At 35.8% G+C, this 21733-nt stretch overlaps 1 protein-coding gene across 2 annotated transcripts; it reads left to right on the forward strand.

The window, feature by feature from the left end:
• The first annotated feature begins 31 nt into the window (after positions 1-31).
• Positions 32-21733, forward strand: UBA5 (ubiquitin like modifier activating enzyme 5). 2 transcript variants are annotated; one of them, XM_068545915.1, is made up of 13 exons: positions 32-470; positions 563-795; positions 6341-6386; positions 6870-6959; positions 10560-10669; positions 11515-11601; positions 12276-12360; positions 13137-13241; positions 13430-13557; positions 17417-17552; positions 18759-18834; positions 18982-19088; positions 19645-21733. In XM_068545915.1, exons 1-13 carry the CDS (start codon positions 414-416, stop codon positions 19726-19728), a joined length of 1344 nt encoding a protein of 447 aa, XP_068402016.1. In that variant the 5' UTR covers positions 32-413; the 3' UTR covers positions 19729-21733. The 2 variants fall into 2 exon arrangements, with proteins under 2 accessions (XP_068402016.1, XP_068402017.1); XM_068545916.1 differs by having other exon boundaries at positions 566-795.

Below are 21733 nucleotides of genomic sequence, written 5' to 3' on the forward strand. Positions count from 1 at the left end.
CCCGCCAGGTGCCGCTGCTGGGCAGCACTGGCCTAGGACTTGGGCTGTGTCAGGAAATGCTAGAAGGGCCTCGTGTGTTTGGATTTAAAATTTTCAGTCAGCCTCAGAGTTGGAGGCCTCAATTCTAAAGAAAGCAAAACCACTTTAGTCACTACGGGTAAATACAAACGCCGAAGCCTCCTCCGCCTCCAAATTTAATGCACCGGCAGGCGGAAGACCTATAGGGTCCGGTTCAGAAAAGGGCCCGTCAGGACCTCGAGCCCAGGAATAAAAGATCCTGGGGATTCTCCTGGCCGCACGGTTGGAAAGGCAACATCGCAGGCCGCCGGCTCTGGACCCTGATGACCCGGGCCCTGCTTCGGCCCGGGCGAAGAGGGAAACTGAAAGGGCTGGTTTTTCCTTGAGGGGGAACGATGACTGCAACGCACCGGAAACGGCGCGCTGAGAGGCCCGCGGGAGCGGCGGAGACGGTCAGTCCGGGAGGCGCTGGGAGGGCTTCCTCAGGGTTGTGGGCTAGGAAGGCCGCCGCAAGGTGCCTCTTCACATACCCTTCGCGGGCCAGCAGGCCAACAGCGTGGGGCGGCGGCGACGTCGACGGCCGGGGCTGGGAGCGCTGGCGGCCGGGGTCCCAGCCATGGCCGAATCTGTGGAGCGGCTGCAGCAGCGGGTCGAGGAGCTGGAGCGGGAACTGGCCCAGGAGAGAAGTCGCCGGGCCCTGGGGGACGGCGATGGAGGAGGCGGTCGGGCCCGCATCGAAAAGATGAGCCCCGAGGTGGTGGATTCCAACCCCTACAGGTGACCTGCGTGGCGGGTCGGGGCGGGGAGAGGGGCGAGGTCACCTGTCCCAGGTGGTCAGGAGTGAGGCGCTCCCCGCTGCTCTCCAGCTCACACGGCCTCGCACCTCCCTTTCCTTGTTCTGGGGTCCTGTTCCCAAACGGGCAAGACCAAGTCTTAGTACTGGTAAAACGTGTTCTTCCTCTTTTTAAAAAACCCAACTGAATCAGCCATATGGTGCTGCTCCTGTGCTTGCTGAGGACACGTATCCAGTTAACTACCGCCCCTGCCTCTATTAGTCTTCCTCGCTCTGCGTAAAACTGAGAGTAAAAACTTTCAGAAGACGCCAGATGTAAAACCCGCTAAGCCTAAACTTGGGAGCTTCATAAAGTCTTCTCAGTGTTTCTTAAATTGGGGGCATGGTGGAGAGAGCTGGATTAGCTCTAAAACCATTGGACTTCCCCAGGCCTGTCTGCTCCTCTCCTTTCTTCTTTTCCTAAGATTTGTTAATTCAGCGGGCGTGCACTGTCACTTTTCCTCTTCACCACAACCCTAGGAGATTGCTTCTATTATTTTATCCCCATTTTATAAGTGAGAAAAATGAGGCTTAGAGAGCTGCTGTGACCTGCCACAGGTCATAGAGCTAACAGTAGCTAAAAAGGCCTGGACTGGCATTAGGTTTGTCTTACTCCAAAGTTCACATGGAACTGTCTCCCCAGTAAAAATAAATAAGCCATTAAGTAGCGTGGCTAAAAACTGGATAGTTTTAGAGTAGGTGAAACAGGAAAGATATTATTGTTGCTCTTTCTCTTCAAAGAGCAGGAGAGTTTGGATTTTAAAGAAGGGTTTTATTTATGACATATAAAGCCTCAGTGGAAGTCTTAGGGTGCATTTTCATTTTTTTTTTTTTTTACAACCTAAAATGCAGACCAGTATTTAGGCACAAAGATGTTAATTACTATTTTATTTGTAATAGAAAAACCTGACCAAAATTATAATTGTTCCATAATTACAAAAGAGTTCATTTTAACCCAAATTAAGTGAAATCATGCCAGATTCTTGCTTTTCTCTCATTTACCTTACTACGTTTTAAAAAAAAATTTTTTCTTTCAGTTTTGAGATATAATTGACAGGGTGCATGTATTTTACTTGACACATATGAAGGGTTAACCATCCAAAAGTTTTAGAGGTTGAATAAGCATGAATTGACATCTCTAATTAGAATGAGTGGAAACTATTCCATTTGGCATTCTTAAACATTTTTCAATTTTACAAATGAAAATTTTGAAATATTCCCTCCAAGAAAAGCAAAGGAATGTGGATCATATATTTTTTAAAACAAATTTGTTTATTTATTTATGGCTGCGTTGGGTCTTTGTTGCTGCGCGCGGGCTTTCTCTAGTTGAGCGGGGACTACTCTTGCAGTGTGCGGGCTTCTTATTGCTTTGATGGCTTCTCTTGTTGTGGAGCACAAGCTGTAGGTGTGTGGGCTTCAGTAGTTGTGGCATGTGAGCCTTAGTATTTGTGGCACGTGGGCCTCAGTAGTTGTGGCTCACGGGCTCTAGAGCGCAGGCTCAGTAGTTGTGGTGCACGGGCTTAGTTGCTCTGTGGCATGTGGGATCTTCCCGGACCAGGGCTCGAACCCATGTCCCCTGCATTGGCAGGTGGATTCTTAACCACTGCGTCACTAGGGAAGTCCGATCATATATTTAGAATCATCTTTCAGACATCATTTTAATGTGAGATGATTCCTTGACATTGTAATGACCACAAACCTAACATTCAGAACTCAAATTTAAACATTTAGTATTTTCTATATTATTTGCACCATTTGTCTTTATTAAAACTGCTACTTAGGAGATGGCAGTTGTCTCCCAAATCTCTGCACTAGTACATGGAAATTTGATAAAGATCAGCCTTAAGTTTTTGAATTGTTGTTCATTCAGCAAATAATTAGTTAGCACGTTTTCATCTCCAGCCGTCCTGGATAATGTTATCTACCACTTATTATTATGCATAGACACTGGGAATACAAAGTAGACATGGTCATTTCTCTCCAGAGGTTACCAGGTGAGTGTGAGATAGATAGAAAAGTAAACATGGGATTACAATATGAGTGGTAAGAAATATGATAAAGTATTGATACATGGTTATCAGAAAAAATATAGGAGAGGGATTTGTAGGTCTCCTACATCATTTTAATTGCATCAAGTGATACAATAGAAATATAATATAAAGCCCCTGACCCTCAAAGACCTTTTGCTTTAGTTTGGGAGATTCAGTGGTTGTAGAATAATGATTAACACAAGTAACTGTAAAATTATGTGGTATGTAATATAATTAGAAGCATGTTGACTAAATGAAGAGGTGAGCAGAGGCTTTGAAATTAGAAAACCTGGTTTTAAATACTGGCTCAAAAACCCAACTCTGAATAATTGTTTGCCATTTAGCTAATCTTGGGCAAGTTAATTAACCTGAATCTTTTTCCCCATTCGTAAAAGGAGGTTGCATTCTTCTCAGCGTTATATATAAAGATTAAAGAGAGCATCAAGGTAAAGATGGCAGATTGATCAAAGGCATATATTATCACTGTCTACCCAATCCCACTAAAATGAAAGTAAAGGAGTTTTTAAAAAGGAATAAACCTCCACTGAAAAAATAGAGGGTTTCTATAAGTAATTGGGGGATGGGTGAGTCCCTGTACTTAAAAGATTATAGTTAGACAGTTTTAGAATCTAGAAAAGGGATGGATGACTGATAACTGATTTAAAGGATCCAAAGAAATTGACTCTAAAGGCTGCAACCCAGTTTATACAACAGAATTCCCCAAAAGCTCAAGAATAGGCATAGTATTTCTAGAAGGGCTTAAGGTAGGGCTAAGAAAGATATGGCTGAAAATCTGTTGAAGAAACAACCCAGGTTCACTACTTCACTTTGGGTAGCTGGGAAAATACTTCTTCTCTATCAGGAGAGAAGACTAGAGATTTACTCATTGGAGAGTAGAATAGATGATTTATATTAATAATTGAAGCAAGTCTTCATACCTGAAGAAAGGGGATTAACTAAATATTTACATACTGAATGCTAGGACTCCCAACCTTGTTCTTCCATTTAACACCCCCAAACTTATGGGCATAAAGACTTTTCAGGCTGGAAATTGAAAGATTCTTCTCTAGGGAATCTGAGAGCACCAAGAAGAGAGACTGAAAGACACTGACATTGTGGGTTTCTCAACTAAACAACCCAGCCAGATCACCCTACAGTGAAGCCCGAAGTCAAACAAGCAATGCCCACATCCTTGCCTTTATTAGTGTCTGGCTCTTAAATATGAGCAGAATAAAGGATGAGAGAAGCTCCTAATGTGAAAGAAAGAAAACAAAATTAGTTACTTGAATAGACTATGTAAGGGGAACACAACCCAAATATTATTATTAGTATCTTCAGAAAGGAAAGATATTGTAAAAATGAAACAGGACAAGTTACTACAAAAAGAAATCATTCAGATAATTGAAAAGAATTCTTGCAAATGGAGAATGATAACAAAAGTGAACATCTCAATAGAAGATTTGGAAAATAATGTTGAAAGAAATCCAGAGAACAGAGCAGAAAACTAAAATGGTGGACAATAGGAGAAAGAAATTAAGAGTAGAGGACTAGTCCAAGAGGTCCAACTTCCAAATAATAGAACTTTCAGAAAGGCCAGGAAAAACAAACCAACCAAACAAGGGCATCATCACATTATTCAAGGAAATTTCCCAGAACTGAAAAAACATGTTTCCTATTTGAAAGAGTCCAACAAGTACTCGGCACAATTGATGAGAATAGATTCACTCTAAGGGACATCATGAGATTTCAGAAGCTAGAAGACACCTTAGAAATTTTGAAGGAAAATGTTTCTAACATAGAATTCTATACCAAGTTTAACTATCGACTAAGTGTGCGTGTGTGTGTGTAGGTGTAGCTTTCAACGATTATATACCCTTCAATTTGTCATTTTTATAATACATTTCTAAAAATAGAATTTTGATAAAACATTTTGATAAAACATTTTTAAGAAGTTTGGTAAATAACATTTTCAGACATACACGTTCTCAAAATTTACCTTCCTTGTACCCTTTACAAAGCTATGAGAAGATGTTCTTCCAACCATAGCAAGAGAATAAATTAAGAAATAATCTACAGCAGAGGCTCTCAAACTTTAGTGTGCATCACAATTACTTGGGGAGCTTGTTAAAACACAGATTGTTTAGGCCCCACATTCAAAGTTTGATTCGCTTGGTGATTATAGGGTGGGGACTCAAGAAATGATATTTCTAGCAAATTCCATAGGCCACTGATCCATAGGCCACACTTTAGAACCATTGAGCTCTAAGGTACCAGAAGCAGGAGATTAATACAGGATGAAGAAATGAAGAGAATTTGTAATATGATGAAGGGAGAACGCAGGATGGGAGCTGTATGTGCAGTAAATGTGCACATGGGGACATGTCAGAAGATTCTAGTATATCTTTAAGAAGAAATTGCTAGAACACCTCATATATATCACTGTATCTAGAGGAATTTTAGACAACTGGGGTTGAATGTGTGAAAATACATAGAAAAGTAAACATAAGAACAAACACAATTATTAACTTCAAGGGTGGGGATCATACAGGAAAGGGTAAATTCTAATATACTACATTGTCCAGTTGTGAACAGTATTAACATCTAACCAAAATGACCATATAACAATATCAAGAGGCTGGTGAGATGGGAAATATTTGTGTTTAATGATAAAGAGTGAAATCTTCAGATAGTACCTAAACCTGAAAATCAAGAAATAACAATGTTAGCATGTTATTTAGAGATATGTTGGTAACAGAGTTAAAAATGAGTGAGGAGAGGAAAATGGGGGAGCAGGCCAGAACACTGCTGAGTTTCCTAACAAGCCTAATAGAACTATTTGACTCTTACTAAAGTGTAAACTAATGGGGATTATATGTATATGTGTATAGTTTTAAAGTATATGTATTTAAAAAAACCTAAAATACTGAAGAAGATAACAGACTAGCAGTGACTAGGTAAATATCTCTTAGAGTCCTTGGTATAAGAGGTGCTTACTGAAAGTAGACATTATCCATTGTGGGCAGAGGCAGCAAGTGAATAGAATTCCAGCCATGAGATTATTCTGATGTTAAACATTAAACATTAAGTCTGAGTTAAACACTAAATATTTACATATACTAATAAGCATAGGAAAATGTTGAAATTTCACTTTGACCCATTCTCTGGAAACTTAACATTTGAGTCAATAGGTCTCAATCTTGACTGCACATTAGAATGTATGAGGAACTTTTAAAAAATCTTGTTGCACAGGCTACATCTTGGAGGGAGGGTATTCAGGCATCAGTGCTGAAGTGATTTAGTTTCATCTGGTAAAAATTAGCTGAAAGATTTCTCTCTCTCTCTCTCTCACACTCACTGTTTCCTCTCTCACAGTTTATTTTCTGTGATGATGTATGTTTACCTATATCACTATTAATTAAAAGACTGTAAGCCTTAAAATATTTTTTTCCTTTGTTTTAAGCCGCCTGATGGCATTGAAACGAATGGGAATTGTAAGTGACTATGAGGTAAGATAAACCCTTCCAAGTTTTTGAAGACGATTTCAATAAATGAAAATAACTTTCGATGACATTTCCAACAAAGAATTATTATTATTATTATTATTTATTTATTTATTTATTTATTTATTTATTTATTTATTTTTGGCTGCATTGGGTCTTTGTTGCTGCGCGCAGGCTTTCTCTAGTTGCAGCGAGCAGGGGCTACTCTTCGTTGCGGTGTGCAGTCTTCTCATTGCGGTGGCTTCTCTTGTTGCAGAGCACGGGCTCTAGGTGCGTGGGCTTCAGTAGTTGTGGCTCACGGGCTCTAGAGCGCAGGCTCAGTAGTTGTGGCTCATGGGCTTAGTTGCTCCGCGGCATGTGGAATCTTCCCAGACCAGGGCTCGAACCTGTGTCCCCTGCATTGGCAGGCAGATTCTTAACCACTGTGCCATCAGGGAAGCCCCGATGAAGAACTATTAACCAACACATATATAATTTTGCATTTTACAGAAAATCCGTACCTTTGCTGTAGCAATAGTAGGTGTTGGTGGAGTTGGCAGTGTGACTGCTGAAATGCTGACAAGATGTGGCATTGGTAAGGTAAAAACATCTCTCTTTGTCTATCATTTAGGGAACCCAATCACTTCTGGAGTAAATCAGGTACAAATTAGAATTTTTTTTCTCCTTACTAATGGCTTATTGATTTGTGGTGTATTTATTTATTTATTTTCTATCCCAGGTTTTTTTTTTTTTTTTTTAAATTGGGGTATAGTTGCTTTACAATGTTGTGTTAGTTTCTGGTGTCAACGAAGTGAATCAGTATATGTATACGTATATCCCCTCCTTCTTGCACCTCCTTCCCACCCCTCTTACCCCCCCGCACCCCCACATCCCACCCATCTAGGTCACCACAGAGCACCGAGCTGAGCTCCCAGTGCTATACAGCAGGTTCCTACTAGCAGTTTTCCACATGGTAGTGTATATAGCTCAATCCCAATCTCCCTATTCATCCCACCTCCCTAACCCCCCACCGCCGTGTCCGCATGTCTGTTCTCTATGTCTGTGTCTCTATTCCTGCCATGCAATTAGGTTCATCTGTACCATTTTTCTAGATGCCACATATATGCGTTAATATACGATATTTGTTTTTCTCTTTCTTACTTCACTGTGTATGACAGACTCTAGGTCCATGATTTGTGGTGTATTTATTCAGGTTGTTTTTTCTACCCCAGTGGATGGGGTTAAGACATAAACCCACCCAAAAGGAAGCTAATATTATTACTAATTAAACAAGGACTACCTGATTGTGTTCAGGAACTTTTTTGTTTGGATTTAAGTGTTTTAGACATACAAGTTTAGGAAAGAAGGCTGTTAAATTGATAAAGTGTGTAGTGAAACACTGAAACACCCAAAAAAATTTTTTAAACACAGTTTTTATACAAGACAAACTAGAAAGCATCTACCTTTCTTCCTCTTGAATGCTCCAGATTTTTTTTAACCCATGCATTTCTTTTTTTTTTTTTTTACTTTTTTCTAAATTTTTTTTTTTGGCTGTACCGCGTGGCTTGCAGGATCTTAGTTCCCTGACCAGGGATTGAACTGCCGGGGCCGTGGCAGTGAAAGCGCTGAGTCCTAACCACTGGACTCCCAGGGAAGTCCCGTACTTTTTTCTAAAATTGATTTGATTGGGTAGGAAGGAGAAGTTAACTTTGTACCAGAAATCAGCCTACCAATCTTAGATTTATAAAGCCAGAGTCCATGATGTTAGATAGATAGTGGTTGAATACATAAGTTTTCCACAGTTGTATATCATTTTGCTAAACTTTGTGAAAAAATGTTTGCTTTATCAGTGCTTTCTAATATGTTGGTCCACTCCATGCCCCAAATTCTTAAAAGAAAGTGGTTTCAAAGTTGGCACTTATTTATCAATATAGAAAAGACAACACCAAAATACTAAAAATGTTTAACATTTTTTTTTTTTTTTTTTTTTTAATGTTTAACATTTTAAAGCCTTTCAAGAAGTTTATAAAAGCTAGCCAATAATTGCTTATACCTGACATACATGCCTTGGCTGATTGATCAAGGGTGGTAGAGATCATGGAGATTTGCTGGTCGCAGGTTTGAGTGTGCACTAGAATCACTTGAAAGGCTTATTAAAACACAGATTGCCGGACTTTACCCCAGTGGTTTTGATTCTATAGGTTTCAGGTGGACCTAAGAATGTGCATTTCTAACAAGTTCCCAGGTGGTTCTGATGACGTTGTTCCGGGGACTATGCTTTAAGAACAGCATCACCTGGGAGCTTGTTATACGTGAAGATTCCCAGGCCCCACCCAAGACATGCTGAATCAGAATCTATATTTTAACAAGAACTCCAGATGATTTGTAGGCATATCAAAGTTGAGGAAGTACTCCAGTATTTCTAACAAGCTTCATGTGATGCTGACGGGGTTATCCCAGGCCACATTTTGAGTAGCAAGGGTCTAGAACAGTTAGCAAATATTGCTGTAATTAGAATCACCTTGGATGTTTAAAAAAATTCTTATGTTCAGACTGCACCACATAATAGGTTAATCAGAACCTCTGGGGATGAGACCTACACATTTGTATTTTTTAAATACAGTGGTTCCAATGTAAACTCAAGTTTGTAAGCTAAGGATCTGCTTAGGTAAGTTTCAGAACTCTTTTCTTCAATATGTAAAACAGAGAAACAAGAAGCTGTTTCATGGGGTTAAGTAGGGAAGCGGAGGATTGGAGATCCAGAGCCCACTTCTTATTCCTGAAAGTTCTGGAATTCCTGGGGCACACTGAATCACCAGATCTAGATTAACTGCCTTATTTTACACATAAGGATACAGTCCTAAACAGTGAAAGTGACTTACCCAGAAGCAGAGCTAATTAGTGACACAGTTACTGCTCACACCTCCTGTCCCCAAATTTAGGATTTCCTACAACTAACTCATAAACCAGCTATGAGGCTGAAACTCAGATTTAAAACTTGGCCTGACCTAATAAATATTGTTGACTGAGCTTAAATAAACCAAATTTTGGAGACTCTAAATAGGGTTAGAAAGTTTCATAGAGAGTATAAGTGATATCTTTTCTAGCAAGATACTGAGAGTTACCTACGTGTTGTTTTTATGGGCTGGGTTAACTTCTTTTAGTTTCTGTATGGAGAAGAAGAAAATCCCATTTTTGTTATTATTGTTAGATTTAGGATGCTGAGAATTACATTACAAAGTCACGGAATTTTAGATAAAGAAGGAGGGACTTTGGGAACTGTATATCATTTTTGCACTGCTTTGAATTACTCCATAGGTCTAGAGGCTCAGTTTTTTGTTTTTTGTTTTTTTTTGGTTCTTTTTTCCTTCACTTTGGATAAATTGCATTGCTTTGCTTTCAAGTTCATTGATCCTCTTTTCCCCCTGCAACGTCTAATCTACTCTTAGTCTCATCCAATAAAGATTTAATTTTAGATAATTTAAAAAATAAAAAAGGGACTTCGGATATACTTGGGTTCAACCTGTTCTTACTGATAAGAAATGGACCTTTCGGCCATTTTAAAGTTGTGTGAGTGTGTTTGACAAATGCTGTCATGCCTAAATATATAGCAGGAAACAGCAGTTAACTGATTGGTTAATAATTCTGTTTGGAATAATGTTTTAGCCATGGCATGAGTATATATAGTGCCTTATTCATGAAAGGAATTGTGTTATACTATGGTTTTAAGCTACAGCATTTGTTTTTATCTTATTTAAAAATTTCATTTATCTAATGGGTTCTTGGTTTTTAGCCAAACATTGGAACGAAGTAGGATTTTGGCACAGTTTGTAAAAATTGCAATGAAATGGAATGAACATTAATTTTTGAGATAATCATTTAGAGAGGCAGTACAGCGTTGTGTTTAGGGTACAGATGCTGGATTGAGAATGCCTGAATTTGAATCCCATTTTCACTACATATTAGCTGAGTGGCTTTTGGGCAGGTACCCTAGTTGTCTTATTTCTAAAATGAGGATACGAGTACTTATATATTGTATGGTCACTAAATGAGTTAATATATGGCACCTAGTATTTCAGAATTAGTTAATATTATTACTGTCAAACAGTTAAACCCATCAGGTGGAAAGCTGACTAGTTTGTTATTTTTAGTTTGTTTTTTGGTACGTTTTTCATCAGAATACCACTATTTTCATTTTAGTTGCTGCTCTTTGACTATGACAAGGTGGAACTGGCCAATATGAATAGACTTTTCTTCCAACCTCATCAAGCAGGATTAAGTAAAGTTCAAGCAGCAGAACATACTTTGAGGTAAATGGAATAGCAGTTGAAGGCAGTGAAATTGGTGAAATCTTCCTGTGTGTATTTGGTATGAGTTAAACTAACATATAAATGCACCTGAATTTTCCTTTATAAAAATGCAGGTTTCACTTATACAAAAAGAATTTTCTTACCTCTTTGATCTGGGTTGGCAGCCTCTTTTTTGATAGTAAATATTTTATGCTTTGAGGGCCATATGGTTTCTGTCAAAACTGCTCAACTTTGCAGTTGTAGTAGCTGTAGGCAGTATATCAATAAAAGTGAATGAGCACAACTGCTCCAATAAAAACTTTATTTATGGACTCTGAAATTTAAATTTCATATAAAATTTCACGTCATGAAATATTGTTCTTCTTTTGACTTTTTTCTTTCCTTGCAACCATTTAAAAATGTAGAAACTATTCTTAGCTTGCAGAACTTACAAAAAAAAAAAGGTGCCAGAGTGGTAGTCAGATTTGGCCCAAGAGCCAGAGTTTGCCAACCCTTACTCTAGGACGTTTCTTTGTGGTCCTAAACATATTTGCACTGAATTGGATAAGTAACAAAGAAGCTCTCTGTCAGGCTGAACTGTAGCTAACAGACGTAATAAAGGCTTAATTCCCAGCACATAGATTGTGGGAATATTTTTGTAATCCTTCTGACAGTCTACATGTTTTGAACCTGGTCCTTGAAGTGGGACAAAAGAGGTAGAAGAGGACTTTGGATTTTCTTTGAATGGCTTGAATTCCATTTCTCTAACGTCTGTTAAATGATTTTTAGCTCTTTTAGTTCTTTATCTTGCTTTCTCTTACTGTTTTACTAGTAATTTGTATAATCATTCCGTTTTTCCCTCTTAGGAACATTAATCCTGATGTTCTTTTTGAAGTACACAACTACAATATAACCACAGTAGAAAACTTTGAACGTTTCATGAATAGAATAAGGTAAAATTTTATTTATGAATATTTTGCACAATGTCCAGCTCATTTTAAGTATTATTAGAAAATCTGTCAATGATTGATTAATTCATTGAGTTGGTAGGTTGATATATATTTTGTTTTTAAAATAGTTTTAAAATTTTTTGTGTAACTTTAATGTATTGGGAGCTCAGTAAAAAGCATATATTGTCCAAAAAACTATAGTAACAACAAAATAAAAAACAAGTCTAAAAAAGCCTGTTATTATAATGATATAACAAGGGGTCCTCAATTATAAGTTCTGTGTTATAGATTATATTTCTATCTGAAAGTGGTTTTCTGCAGACTAACACCACTGAAATATTCAATTGTATTCAGTTAACTTTATTACATTTACATTTGTAGTGAAACATGAGTAAAAGTCTGTGAAAGCTGATAGGGAAATGGTAACTTTTGTGAACAGATTTTATATTTCTCGCACCCTTGTACATCTTATATAAGAAATACTGTAATATCATTGATATTATGTTTGTAATAGTGAGTACTCAATGTATACTGGGTCTTTAATATTAAATGCTATGTTATAATTATACTCAAACATTTACTGAAAGACTAAATGTATTGACTGAACAGATAAAGTCTAATTAGAGTGTATTTTGTGTCCTGATTTTTTTCAAATAAAATTTATTTTCTTTGCCTAGTAATGGTGGGTTAGAAGAAGGAAAACCTGTTGACCTAGTTCTTAGCTGTGTGGACAATTTTGAAGCTCGAATGACAATAAATACAGTGAGTATTCCTATTGTATAATGTGTTATATTCATGGATTTATCTATTTTCCTGTATATTCTGTCAGTATATATTCCGCATTCTGAAAATAGTTCTGCATTTAAACCCTTTGATAATGTGTTTTATTTGTTTTTAATGTTCTCTCATCCTGTTTTTGAAATTTATTCTAATGGGACCTGTCTAGCCTTGTTGGTGTGGCATATGTTTCAGTATCCTACTCTCTCATGCCAATAGAGCAAACTAAAACAGCAGATAATTTTGATGTACAATTTTTAAAATGAATGAATATCTTATAATACTGTCTTATTCTTGGTCAGCATTGGTTTTTACTTTTGTTGATTTATTTTAAGTAAATGTATAAATGTGTATAAATTGCCTACACACATGATTTCTCAAAAATAAAACTGAATTCTTTTTCTTTTGAATTACTGTGTTTTCAACTTTGCAAATGACATTTTGCATTTTTTTGTTGCTGAAATTATTTTAGAAAAATGAAGTTTTACATTAATCTAATAAGAAATCCAATAAACTATGGTTCAATTTAATTAGATATTTATATTGACTGCTTACCTGAATGCTGTCAGTTTCTTTTTTAAGGAGAGTGGCGATTGCTAAGGAATTCTATTATTTACAACTTTCTTCTATGTTTCTGAAAATTAATTTTTAAAAACCCTTTGTAATTCATTTAAACTCCAGTTTTTCATGAAAAGAACTTATGGTAAATTACTTCTTGCTTTTTTATGTTCTTTCTTGTGTTTTCACCTATTTCTGTTAAGGCTTGTAATGAGCTTGGACAAACATGGATGGAGTCTGGGGTCAGTGAAAATGCAGTTTCAGGGCATATACAGCTCATAATTCCTGGAGAATCTGCTTGTTTTGCGGTATGCATGATTCATTTTGGGTTATTATTTTTCACTGTTAAGTAGTGGAGTTCCTAGGGGCATTGAAGATGTTTACAATTCGAAGAAAAACCAGACTTTGAATGAATGTGATGGAATACTATTTGGAATATCTTATACTTTTTTCCCTTTCTTTTGAAATATATTTTCTTTTATTCTTTTTCATGTAGTGTGCTCCACCGCTTGTAGTTGCTGCAAATATTGATGAGAAGACTCTGAAACGAGAAGGTGTTTGTGCAGCCAGTCTTCCTACCACTATGGGAGTGGTTGCTGGGATCTTGGTACAAAATGTGTTAAAGTGAGTGAAGGATAATTTTTCTGAATAGTCTTGTTTGCTTTTGACAAACATTTCAAATATTGAATGACTAGCTAAGTATTTAATTTGTTTTTTTAATTTAGTTTTAAATACACATATTTTAAAATTTTATATATGTATAATATGTGTATACTTTTATATATAAATATTTTTAATTTAAATATATATTAATTAATATTACATATATCAACACACACATATTTGTGTTACTCTCCATTTGGCATAGTTCTTGTTAAATGGTACAGTGGTACTGGTATATTTATTTATGAAGCATTAACCAAATGATTTAAATTTCTGCACATCTGGCCAAAGGGTGAAGACTTAGGCATAAACACACTCGCTTCCACTATCTTGGTTTAACATTTCTAAAAATAATATGAATGTGATTAAACATTAACTAGGGTAATATCTCTGCTATCCATAAACAGATACCCAGCAACCACACCGTCTAAACTATAACTAATAAAGACAAACATTTCTTTGAAGCTAAAATAATGTCATAGAGTTTTTGAACCAACTCATACTTTATGAAAAGCAGAACTGCTTTAGTTGTGCCTTGATCAGGCCATTTTTTTTCCTCACTTTACAGTGTTAATCTTAGTTTTGTTTCTTAAGCATCCAATATAATAAGAACAAATTGCAACATGATACAGGGAGGCACTCTAATATCATTTATCAGCCATCAGCAAAGAAATACCGGCATACATAAGAACTCTCAAGGCAACTGTCTAGGGCTGTTTCAGATGAGACAAATAGCCTGTCAAATTTCAGTAGGTCTTAATCTAAACACAACATTTTACAGTATGTTATGAAGAAGGGAAAAAAAAATCATGGCTACAAAGTATTCTCTTACCGATGTGTCATATCTAGCCAGCCCTCTATTGATGGACATTTAAGCTACTTACAGATTTTTTTGCTATTATTAACAGTGCTGCAAAAAGCATCTTGCATATATCTTTGTAGAGTAGATTTTTGTACAGTGTGAATTTTTAGAAGTGGAATTTCTAAGTTTATGCAATACTTATTTTGACAGATTTACTAAATTTCTCCTTCAAAAGGATGGTACATTTCCATGACAGTGTGGGAGTACCTGGTTTGTCCACACCTTTGGTAACATTGGGTATCATCAAACTTTTTTTTTTTTTGAAGTATAGTTAATTTACAATGTTGTGTTAGTTTCAAGTGTACAGCAAAGTGATATATATTCTTTTTCAGATTCTTTTCCATTATAGGTTATTACAAGATACTAAGTATAGTTCCCTGTGCTATACATTAGGTCCTTGTTGTTAACCTATTTTATATACAGTAGTGTGTATATCCCAAACTCCTAACTTATCCTCCTCCCTCCTCACTGCCCCCCACTATCCCCTTTGTTTTCTATGTCTGAGTCTGTTTATGTTTTGTAAATAAGTTCATTTGTATCAATTTTTTAGATTCCACATATAAGTGATATCATATGATATTTGTCTTTCTCTGTCTGACTTACTTCACTTAGTCCGATAATCTCTAGGTCCATCCATGTTGCTGCAAATGGCATTATTTCATTCTTTTTTATGGCTGAGTAATAGTCCATTGTATATATATACCACATTTTTATCCATTCATCTGTTGATGGACAAGGTTGCTTCCATGTCTTGGCTATTGTAAATAGTGCTGCTGTGAACATTGGGGTGCATGTAACTTTTTGAATTAGAGTTTTCTCTGGATAGATGCCCAGGAGTGGGATTGCTGCATCATATGATAACTCTATTTTTAGTTTTTTAAAGAACTTCCATACTGTTCTGCATAGTGGCTGCACCGTTCTCCCCAACAGTGTAGGAGGGGTCCTTTTTCTCCACACCCTCTCCAGCATTTATTATTTGTAGACTTTTTGATGAAGGCCATTCTGACCAGTGTGAGGTGATGCCTCATTGTAGTTTTGATTTGCATTTCTCTAATGATTAATGATATTGAGCATTTTTTCATGTGCCTGTTGGCCATCTGCATGTCTTCTTTGGAGAAATGTCTGTTTAGGTCTTCTGCCCATTTTTTTTTTTTTTAATTTATTTATTTATTATTTATTTATTTATTTTTGGCTGTGTTGGGTCTTTGTTTCTGTGCGAGAGCTTTCTCTAGTTGAGGCGAGCGGGGGCCACTCTTCATCGCGGTGCGCGGGCCTCTATCGCGGCCTCTCTTGTTGCGGAGCGCAGGCTCCAGACGCGCAGGCTCAGTAGTTGTGGCTCACGGGCCCAGTTGCTCCGCGGCATGTGGGATCTTCCCAGACCAGGGCTCGAACCCGTGTGCCCTGCATTGGCAGGCAGATTGTCAACCACTGCACCACCAGGGAAGCCCTCTGCCCATTTTTTGATTGGGTTGTTTGTCTTTTTGATATTGAGCTATATGAGCTGTTTGTATATTTGGAAATTAATCCCTTGTTGGTAGCATTGTTTGCAAATATTTTCTCCCAGTCCGTAGGTAGTTTTTTAATTTTTTTTATGGTTTCCTTCACTGTGCAAAAGCTTTTAAGTTTAATTAGGTCCGATTTGTTTATTTTTGTTTTTATTTCCATCACTCTAGGAGACAGATCCAAAAAAATATTTCTGTGATTTATGTCAAAGAGTGTTCTGCTTATGTTTTCCTCTAGGAGTTTTATAGTACCCAGTTTTACATTTAGGTCTTTAATCCATTTTGAGTTTATTTTTGTATATGGTGTTAGAGTCATCAAACTCTTTTATCTTTGTCAATTTGATAGGTGAAAAATGGGTATCTCATTTTAATTTCCAGTTGTGAAAAGGGTTGAGCACTTATATTTTTCTGTGAATTGTCTTCTCACATCCTTTGCTCAGTTTTTTTGTCTTTCCTTGTTCTATATTAAGAACATGCATTTGCAGATTTTTTCCTTTTGTTGTTTATCTTTTGTACATGATTTTTCAGCTTTTCTATAAGCTTCTAAAAGGAATCAGATTTGACTGGAAGGGAGCACAGGGAGCTTTATGGCCTACTGGAAATGCACTATACAGTCTGCCCACCATTTCCTTGGGTTCTGCATTTGTGGATTCAACCAACTGTGGATCAAAAATATTAAAAAAAAAAAAAAATTCCAGAAAGTTCCAAAAGCAAAACTTGAATTTGCCACAATCTTGCAACTGTTTATATAGCATCTGCATTGTATTTACAACTATTTACATAGCACTTACATTGTATTAGGTATTATAAGTAATCTAGAGACGATTTAAAGTATATGGGAGGATGTGCACAGCTTATATGCAAATACTATACCACTTTATATAAGGGGCTTAATTTTGGTATCCTGTGGGTGGGGGGTGTTCTGGAACCAATCCCCCACAGATACTGAGTGCCAACTATATTTTGATCTGGTAGTGAATATTACATGGGTGAATACTTCTGTAAAATTTTATTGAGATTTAATACAAATTTAAGATTGTAAACTTTGCAGCAAGTTATATATAAAAAACTTAAAAAAATTAGATTTAGTACCATATCTCAGAGATTTTTAAGATACACTTCTGCCACATTTTAACTTCTGTGAAATTAATATGCTTCTTAAAGTTGTTGACATGTCATAGTTTAATTGGCAGCATTTTATCTTTATTACATGTTCAAAAAATAATAGTGCATTCTATGGTTGATGAAATGGAGTAGCCTTTCTTGACTTCATTCATTCAACAAAATCTACTATAAGCCAGGCCCTGTAAACAAGATAAGAAATTTGTTTTCTGGGTTGCTTGTTACAAAAATCATTACCTTCTTCAAAGTCATTTTTTAAAAAGTCAGTTACTTTTTTCTAATACTTTTATGGTTTTATTTCTTTATTTAAGTCTACTTTGATTTGTTTTTCTAGGTTTCTGTTAAATTTTGGTACTGTTAGTTTTTACCTTGGATACAATGCAATGCAGGATTTTTTCCCTACTATGTCCATGAAGCCAAATCCTCAGTGTGATGACAGAAATTGTAGGAAGCAACAGGAAAAATATAAGGTATATGTCAATGTGTCACAATGCATGAGAGATCATATTGCATAGGACAATAACTTAAAAAAGAAGAAAAAATTATTTAGATTTGGAATACAAGGTAAATGGATTCTGGATTTTTAAAGGTTTAATTTATTCACCATGCTTTAACATGAAAATTCTGTTCAAAGTCCTTTCTTGCTTTTGGTAAGATAAAAAACCTGTCTGAATTCATTTAAAAAATTTTTTTTAATTTTAATTTTTTTAAACTAAAATATACTTGATGGATTGATACAATATTATGTTAGTTTCAGGTGTACCACATAGTGATTTGACATTTGCATACATTATGAAATAAGCACCATGATAAGTCCAGTTATCATCAGTCCCCATACAAAGTTATTACAATATTATTGACCATATTCCTTATGCTGTAAATTATATCTCTATGACTTATTTATTATATAATTATAGGTTTATACCTCTTTATCCCCTTCACCTATTTCACCCCCCACCTCCCCTGTGGCAACATCATTTGTTTTCTGTATCTGTGAGTCTCTTTTCATTTTGTTTTGTTTTTAGATCCCACATTTAAGTGAGATTATATGGTATTTGTCTTTGTCTGACTTATTTCATTTAGCATAATACCTTCTAGTTCCATCCATGTTGTCGCAAATAGTAAAGATTCTTTTTTATGGCTGAATAATATTCCATTGTATATATGTACCGCATTTTCTTTATCCATTTATCTGTTGATGGACATTTAGGTTGCTTCCATGTCTTGGCTGTTGTAAATAGTGCTGCAGTGAACATTGGAGTGCATATATCTTTTGAGTTAGTGTTTTTGTTTTCTTAAAAAAAAATACCCGGAAGTGAAATTGCTGGATCATATGGTAGTTGTATTTTTAATTTTCTGAGGCACCTCCATACTGTTTTCTTTAGTGGCTGCAACAATTTACAATCCCAGCAACAGTGCACAAGGTTTCCCTTTTCTCCATATCCTCGCCAACACTTGTTATTTGTTGTCTTTTTGATAATAGTCATTCTGACAGGTGTTATCTCATTTTGGTTTTGATTTGCATTTCCCTGATGATTAGTGATATGTGTCTGTTGACTATATGTATGTCTTCCTTAGAAAAAAGCCTATCTGAATTCTTGGTTCTGATCAATTCTGACTGATGCTTCAGAGAACTGAAAATGAGTAAAAACACTGATACTGTTTGATTTCTACAGAAAAAGGTAGCAGCACTGCCCACACAGGAGGTTGTTCAAGAAGAGGAAGAGATAATACATGATGACAATGAGTGGGGTAAGAATTGTTTCATAAATTGAAATGGCAGCATAAAACAATCTTTTATGGGAGGGAAACTGATTATAATTAAGATATACGAGTTTTGAATGATTATTGCTCATTAAGTTCCTAACAACTGTTTTAAGATCAAGTTTAACCTTACAGGTATTGAGTTGGTATCTGAGGTTTCAGAAGAGGAACTGAAAAATTCTTCAGGTCCAATTCCTGACTTACCTGAAGGAATTACAGTGGCATATACAGTTCCCCAAAAGGTACATCTAAAATCTGTTTACCATAAGTAAATATAAGAGAAAATGTCTATTTATCTTCTTTCATCTTCAACCTATTTTATAATGCCAATGCAGTATTTTCTATTTTAGGTGTTTTACATTATAGGCATTAAGATTTGTGAAAGAGAGAGGTATTCAGTGTTAATATGGAAATACAGGCACAGCACAGTTTATACTGTTTGTAAACATATATGTAAAATAGTTTTGTTCACTCATTGGTGGATCAATTGAAATAGATTTTGATTAAATGACAATACCATTTTTTTTTGTATATTGATAAGTTTTAGCCACAATATCATTTACAAATACCACTTCAGTAGAGATCTCAAGAACATTGAGATTACTGCCTTGCAAATCAAAAGACTGGTGGGGAAAATAAAGGATTTTGTCTCTCCTAAAAATTAGAAGGCATATTTATTAAAGAAAGTTTACTTTGTAAACTTGTTGAACATGGTTAAGGCTTACTGATTATATGTTCCTAAGCATTAAGAACTTTAATTGGTTATTTTTTCACCATGTTTCCCTCATTTATGGATAGCAAGAAGATTCTGTACCTGAAATAACAGTGGAAGATTCTGGTGAAAGCTTGGAAGACCTCATGGCCAAGATGAAGAACATGTAAATAACGGACTGGCCTGTATTTTATTTCCTGTGTCTAAACCTGTTCCCTAGCAATTAAAAGGAAAATCATTTAAAACTGAGAAAACTTAGGGCAACATCAGTTGATGTATAATCTTCACTGAATTGTTATACTGTTTAAAAATACTGTGACTATTGCTTGTTACTCTCCCCCCCACAACTAAATCAGAAACTCTCCTAAAACTTATGTTTCATTCTAGTAAGAAAACTTCAAAGGATTATTGCAGGCAGTTATAAATCTTATTTAAAACTTAGCCATTGAACTGTTTTGGCCTTTTGGGAGGGGTGGGAAGAAAGGACCAATTTGATTTGCCTGAGGCCATGGACAACAGAATAGTGTGTGGTCAAGTATAGGGAAAGGACAAGAGGTACAACCTATTGATTAGAGCCAGCAGGCATCTACTCATTGTGTTTGGAATTGCTCTCTACAGGAAAACTGCCCACTACTACTAACTTGAGCAACAATGAATTTCAAATAGTAAACCTATAAAATGAAAACATCCTTTCAAATGTTTTCTGATGAAACACAAGCTGAAATACAGTCATTGGAAAAGTTTGTAAACCTCTGAATTATATATTCAAAACAAGACAGAGTCAAATAAGAGGAAGCTTTCTTCATGGATAGACAGATAAAGATATTTTCAGGATGTACAAATTATATTTCTGCACTGATTATGAAAAAGCATATCATCTGTGGAACATATATCTGAGTCAGTGTGCTTTATTGAGGAGCAAAAGATAAATTTAGGCTAAGATCATCTAAATTATACCCATCATATGGGCTACCTTCTAATACTTTATTTTATTTAAATTTGATTCCGTGGGTAATTAGATATTGGCAAAGGTTTGTCCTGGATAACAGACAATAAAAGAGGTCAAAATTGCCTCTGCAACGATTGACATGTATTTCTTCACAGGGAAGAGTATCATTCTCCCTGATCGTGACCACTAAATCGTAATTTGATAAACTGGTTTTCTCTGGATTTTGCATACAAATAATGAAGGCTTAGAGAACCTTGTTTGAAATAAATTCCTAATGGTTTGGAGAGTAATAAAGACACATGCATGTGTAACCATTATCTGTAGGCTGGTACTATGCTAGTCTCCTATTCTGATGACTTTTTTTGCTCTGAAAAGATATAAATGTCTAAATTCTATCTCTAGGAGGAAAATGTCATTAAAAAATTAAAAGTGCATTTCCCACTTGTAAAGTAAAATTCTAAAAATAATTTCAGAAAGCCCCAAATATCGAATATGTTTAATATATTAGCTTTGAGATTTTAGCATACTGCGATTCTTATGTTTAGAGTGATGCCAGGAAAGTATGGGGATAGTTTCTCTAGCCTTGAAACATACTTACGTTGCCTTAGTAGGTCATTTGTTGTTGTTTAAAATTTTAGTGTAGTCATCTGTAAAATAACTTTTCTAGTTCCTAGAGATGCTTTGAATTTCAAAAAAGAAATGCAGTCTTTCTAAGTCCCATTCCTTTGGTATACTAATTTGGTACCTCTGGTACACTAATTTGGTACCTCTGGTACACTAATTTGGTAATGCTTTACTTATAAGTTTATATAGTTTGATAAATAGCTAGAACCTACTATCTTTTTTTTTTTTTAATTTTTATTGGAGTATAGTTGATTTACAATATGTGTTAGTTTCAGGTGTACACAAATTGAAACAGTTATACATATATATATATTAGAACCTGCTATCTTCTAAAGACCTTTTTTCTGTTCTTAATTTGGCACTGTACCCTGCTGGTGTCTTATACTGTACCAAATCTTATCTAATTTTTTTGTCTTATATCTTCCATTAAAGTTATTATTTTAGCAGAAAAAATCTGATAACAAATATCTTTTGTAACCTAGAGAGCTGTCTTGACAATCTGTATGCCATGAAAACTTGTATATGTAGGCAGCTATGAAAAATTAATCATCACTGGATTTTACATTACTAAATAAACCCATAGTGCTTGACCAGATTTATAA

The sequence above is a fragment of the Eschrichtius robustus genome, chromosome 6 (genome assembly GCF_028021215.1).
Source record: "Eschrichtius robustus isolate mEscRob2 chromosome 6, mEscRob2.pri, whole genome shotgun sequence".
NCBI lineage: Eukaryota > Metazoa > Chordata > Mammalia > Artiodactyla > Eschrichtiidae > Eschrichtius > Eschrichtius robustus.